Genomic DNA, 6,000 nt, shown 5'->3' with positions numbered 1-6,000 from the left:
GGCGGTAGTCACTGCCGGCCCGGCGGGAGCGATTCCCCCGCCATCCACACAGTAAAGACCCCCGCCATATTATGATGGCAGGGGGGTCCACGGTGGACGGAAAGACCGTCTGCCGCTTTTCCGCCCAAAAACAAGATTAATATGGTGGCGGTGTCTGAAGGACACTGCCATCCATATTACAATGCCTGTGGAGATGTGCGTTGCTGCCATGGAAAGGCATGTGGTCTTTGCCTGCGGGGGCCCGTAGTGAGCCCCAGGATGTTGGAGGGGTGGGTGTGCACATGGGGGGTACCTATGGTACCCCCCTGCATGTGCATGCACAAGGTGGCAGGCACTGCGCGGTGCCTGTCTCGTTGTGCATGTAAATGCATGACGTGCATTCCCAGCATTCCGCCCGCCACAATGCTGGGAATAGGGTTTGCCACCGCCACAGTGGCATCCTAATGTTAGGTGCGGGACCGCCGCACCCCTTGTGGACGGTCCCGCATTCCGTTACAGGAAAGTCCACCCACCATCGTAATAGGCCCCTTTGTGCGTTCATGATTAAATGACCACACATTTTTTTAAAGATTTTCAAGTCACCTAAAAATATTACATTGATCGAGATTTAAAAATCCCATCTTGGCAAAAATGCCCCTAGCTTGCAACTCCCTGCCGAACTAAACTGTTGTGGATTTCTGTAATACCTGCAGCCCGCCTAAAATGAGATGCAAGAAGCAGTAACAGTCCGATCTTCTCCACTAAGCGTTTTCAAGCTTCGGGAGCGGCTAGTAGTATTTCAAACGGTTAACGAGAATAATACAATAGCTGGCTCTGGCTTTCAACTTCAGAACAAAAGCAGATCTCTCTTCCATAAAAGGACTCACTCACTTTTTCCGCGGTAGCTTGGCCGCTTTAATTTCATGGCCAGCATATTTTCCAACAGCGGGACAACACACAGCTCTAGTCCTGCTTGTTGCACAATGGTCATTCTGTTAAAGTAGGATGCTAGAAATCTTCTGCACTGTGAGGTCGTCCTTGGGATAGTTATTTACCCGGCTGTTATAAATAAATCTCGTTGTACCCATGTAGCTGTGCGTGCGTCTCCTGCTCGAAAGAACCGGCTCCCTTCTCCTCGCGCACGCCGCCTTCACTGTCTTAGTGAAAGTGGGCGGGGCTCCAGCATCAGGTATCACGCGCACTGCGCGGATTCGCCAGGCCGCCGGTGTGCGCGCGGCTCGGCCTGCGGGCTCTGTAAGGCAGTGGCTGCGGAGGGAGGGCGGCGAGAAGTGAGTGTGCGGCAGCTGTAACTAGAAACCCCAGCCTGCTGTCAAGGCTCGGCTACTTTCGATCCCCTCCCAGGCACTTGATACGGGAATCAAGGCAGGGGGAAGAACTGACGGCTTTTAAGAAACGCAGGATAGGATATTATTTTAAAGGAAACTGGAAGTTAATGCTTGGAAGCAAAGAAGTCAAGTTTATCATAATGTCCCGGCGTCGGATTTAAAAGATTTTCTTCACGCGATTGGAGTTTGTACTGTGATTCAAGCCAGATGCCCGCGAATACCTCCGTGTTGCTGTTTTCTTCACGTTGGTAAGGTTACCTTAAAGTTATTTTCTTGCACAAGTCAAGCATGCACGTATTGTACAGACTCTGCAGTAGATTATATTTTGTTCAGGGGCTGCCAGGGAAAGCATGAGGGAAAACTTGCTGCACATAGTCTGGCTCTTGGAAAACGAGAATACATGTGCACTCTTACTTCTTGGCACGGCACCTGCCAGAGGCAGCGCTGCGTATGTACAAAACTTAAACAACGCGGCAGACACTGTGACTCTTCACAAGTCATTTGATCTGAAAACGACTTGTAACTTTCGTTTTAGAACATGTTGGCACTTTTATTACCATTTATAGAAAAAAGCGAGTCATGCTGCTGGGGCGCGGGTTCCTCAGAAGCGGAGCGGCGTTTTCTACCGCGTTCCTTCCTACTAATTAAATGTGGTGAAATGAACTCAGGGCTCGCAGCGCGCTGTGACCCCTCGCCCACAATTAACGGAGCTGGATTTAACACCGCACATTCACGGCAGATTTATCTGAGCGTTGCAGTGGACAGACTGCTTTTAAATGGAGATGGACAAGAGATATGTGCCTGTGTAAGTTGCTGCTGTCATGTCGACTTAATGTCATGTCATACACTCCAGGCAATAACACGCATGAATAATTCACAGAACTAATGCTGGGAAAGGTAGCCGGTTTAGCCGAGAATATAGATTTTTGTTAAGGCAGTTAATGCACACAGGGCGGGGGAACTGTCCCCGGCTTCTAAATGAGTCCGATCTCCCCAAATTCAATTAAAAGGAACCGTTACCATTTTCCATACAATTGCATGAAATGTGCATTTGAGTCAGATGAAAAGGGGCTTTCTCCCCTCTTAATTCTTGCAAATGAGGCATGCGGTACTACAACTAGCGTGGAATACTAATCCGGCCGCATCTGTTAGAGCCACATGTTCGCTTCTTCGCACATTTGCTGTTGCTTGACAGTGCAATCTGTTCAGTGTGTAATGCGGGTGCTTCTTCTGAGGGGGACAGTGCAGAAACGAGCCCTCTGTGCCAGTAACAGCTTTCACCCTGGCTGACAGGGTGCCTTTTGACTCTGCAGTTTGGGAAACCTGCTTCAGAGCGGAGTACGGCTGCTGCACTGCAGGTCAGGGCTCGGGCTGTGGAGAGCAGCCCCTTGAAACGTCTGTGGACCCAGAGTAAATGCATTAATTCTGCTGGCACATCTTGTATCCGGTTCATTGCCAGCAGCGTTGATTTTGTCGGTTTGTGTGGCAACAAAGTTACCCGATGCCCTAATTATTTGTCAGCGCCAGCTGATACCATGATATGGTGAAGGCAGATGCAGCATACATGGGCGGCAGGCATGCCCTCTGCAACCCGAGCATTCTCACCCCAGCTCCAATTCCAGCCGGAGTATATGATTTCACATCAAAGAATACGGCATACGCCTATATATTTAGGAACTACATTTTATCCCGTAATTTGACAAGTTTTGAGTTTTGTTTTTACTTTTGGCCACAGCAGTCAGAGCTGTTAAAACGTAGATTCTTTACTTGTCATTATATTTTTCATTGCCAGCTGGTCAGGACTTTAATGGCCAATAATGCCCTCTAAATGCGTTAATTGTTCTCAATACGGGCACGAGCTGACGAAGCAGGCACATGTTGAAGTTCAGGGCAAATAACATGTGTTAACGCCTGATAGCATGTCGGCAATGAAGCTCTTATCGCTTGTCCCTCTAATCTCACCCACACAGGCAGATAACCATGTCAACTGTCTGCCTCATGTACCAGAGTCACACTCCTTGAACTCAGAGTGCAGGCAAATAACAGCAGGCATTGAAAGCTAAGCCAATCTCAGCATTCCATTCAGGGTCCTAAGAATAGTTATACTTTGATGGGGCTATGCAGTTAGTTTTCCTCATGAAATACATCTCATCACAAAAAGTTAATGATTACAATAGTTTAAGTGGGAAAGCCGTGGCTGACATTTCAGTTGACAAGTTTCAAACAGTTTCTAGCTATTATATGAGTTACCATCACCTTCTGTCCTTTTCTGAAGAATTTCAGGGTGGTCACTCGACCCTGGTATTAGTTCTTGATGCCCTGCTACGTCTGTTAATATCAGTTGGTATATTGTTCAAGTAGTCACATCTGCCACTGCTCCTGGATAGCCCAGTGCACAAAACAGATCAAAGAAGGCACCATTTGTAACTTTAAAACTGGAGTCCGTTGTATCAATAGTGCAGTAGTTGGAGTGCTACCTGGAACCAAGGGTGTTGGCCTTCTACACATTGAATATGGCTGGATTTCCATACCTAGCTACCTAACTCGAGTTAGAAGGGTCCATTTTTCTTCCTTCGCCTTGAGCCCATGCCACCACACTAGTTACAATACCGCTCAGTTAGATCAGGCTTCTTATTGAAGAAACTCCTTGTTTCCATGTGATTGATCTATTTGAATGGAAATCTGAGTGTGAATTATTTTCTTTTTTATAGGCCTACACAATAAACTGCAGATCACCAATCAGAAGAGATGGCCTTCTCTGTACCCCTCCTCTTGATGTGGACTCTTCTTTGCAGTGCTAGCGTGAATGGGATGTACCAGCCGCAGGCAAGAGTCTACCTGACATTTGATGGTAAGGCAAAGCTCTCCTTTTCATGTGGTAATGCTCTGGTTACTCACCGGTAATCTTCATTACTCCGAGTTCAAGTCTTCCTCGCCGTAGTCAATACAGAATAAGCTTCAGCTCCTCCTCCAGAACCTTCCACATGTGCACTCATGGGTACCGATCTGTGCTAAAAGCAACAAAAAAAAACAATTGTGAATGGGACAAAACTTTTTACCAGTTTTCCACACTGGAGCGATGTAAACACTTGCTTATAGTAAAGCCTGATGTTTGGTGGAACATTACTTTGGCTACTTTGACTATGTAGTTAGAGAATAGCGATGTGAAGAGAAGTTCTTCCCAAACCCCTGCAGCCACCAGCAGCACCATGGGAGCATGGGTGACTCTCGTTTAAAGTTCACTCACACATCATTAGCCTCTATATAATGGGTTTGTTTTATCATTGGTCTAAGACTGCCATAGAGACTGCACAAGAAATAAAACTAAAGGCAGGGCTTTAAACAGGGCGGCTCCTGCCGGGACTGAGATCAAGCAGTACGTAAACAATGATTTTGAAACAGATCCCTACTGTCCCAGTAGTTATTTCCTTAAATTTATAGGCTAAACATTGATCAATTCCTCAAGAATGCCTGTAAAAACCTTTAAAGTAATCCATATCACTGCCAGAGTCCCTCCTTCCATTGCTTATTTTACTACATCTTGCATTCCGTAAGTGTCTTTGTTTTACTAGTTGCTGTGTTTGTACAGTTTTTTCACACAACACAGACATGTTGTGTAGCACATATGTAGAACTGAGCCATCTCTAGGTGTCTGGGTGAGTTCAGGTTGTCGATGAGTTTTCAAGGTGGGGCACTATTGAGAACTCTGGAGGGGAGCCTGAAGGCCCTGTGAGTTTCTTTTGGTTCCTCTTTCTGGTTAAAACGGTGTTCAGAGCGTGTGCTCCTTGAATCCGTGGCCAGTCTGCGGAGAGTAAATGCTGCAGAGGATGGTCATATATGTGTCAAATCTAATTCACAGTCTCCTATCTTCAGAACAGAAACATTTGAACTGTAATTATTAGCAACCAAATCCGTGTTGTTACTCATTTCTATGATACTGACGGCAAACATTGGCAAAACTAACAGGTCTGGCTTGTTTTAGGTGCATATTTGTCATTGTGTGATATGTTTGGAAATAATTTGTAGTTGCTCTTCTTTAGCCGTGCCCCCCACGCACCTTTTTCATTTTACTTAAAACATTGACTAAAGGTAAATTGTACCAAAGACATGTGTGATATTGTGTTCCTGGAAATTTTATTTTAAGGCTGTATGGGTGTGCTGTTGATAGGTATTATTTTAAAAATGCTATATCTATAATGACGAGGAGTCACTGTTGCTAAAATGTGTTTCATATGTTTATATCTGGTGTATTAAAATGTCCAAGTAGTATCCTTAATGTCCCCATCTCTGTACCCCTTGGCGGATTTCCCATGTTAGGGTCCCATTGATGAAATGAAATGAATGAAATGCCGGCATTTGTAAAGCGCACAGCTACCTCCACCGGAGGTGTCCCGGCTCTGTCCGTATACCGCTTAGGAACCCTTCCTGGCTTTTTCCCTGTGAAATGTCCACTCCTGGGCACCCCCAAGGTGAAGCCAGACATCTCAGCGCTGTTGGGGCCGTTGTGGAGATTAAGCAAGCTATTGCCCCGAGTTGCAGGTTGGGACCCATGATTAAAATAGGCACCGAGGCGAGAATTATCAGGTCCCAGGAAATTGAGCCCAAGACCCGCCGAAGCAGGTATTGAACCCTGGTCCCAGACCAGACCTCTGCGTCAGGGTCTGCCGCTCTAACC

The 6,000-nt window shown here is 46.4% G+C and overlaps 1 protein-coding gene across 1 annotated transcript in view; it reads left to right on the top strand.

Annotated features, from left to right (window-relative positions):
* The first annotated feature begins 1,233 nt into the window (after nucleotides 1-1,233).
* The window catches only part of SEMA3C (semaphorin 3C), a 740,455-nt gene continuing 735,688 nt past the window's right edge, over nucleotides 1,234-6,000 (top strand). Inside the window, exons 1-2 of the mRNA XM_078674175.1 lie at nucleotides 1,234-1,573; nucleotides 4,037-4,176. Of these exons, the coding sequence (XP_078530301.1) occupies nucleotides 4,074-4,176 (103 nt within the window). The 5' untranslated portion in view covers nucleotides 1,234-1,573; nucleotides 4,037-4,073. The remainder of the gene's footprint in view (nucleotides 1,574-4,036; nucleotides 4,177-6,000) is intronic.

This window comes from Lissotriton helveticus, chromosome 1_1 (genome assembly GCF_964261635.1).
Source record: "Lissotriton helveticus chromosome 1_1, aLisHel1.1, whole genome shotgun sequence".
Taxonomy (NCBI): Eukaryota; Metazoa; Chordata; class Amphibia; order Caudata; family Salamandridae; genus Lissotriton; species Lissotriton helveticus.
This window is presented reverse-complemented; position numbering and strand designations above follow the sequence as displayed.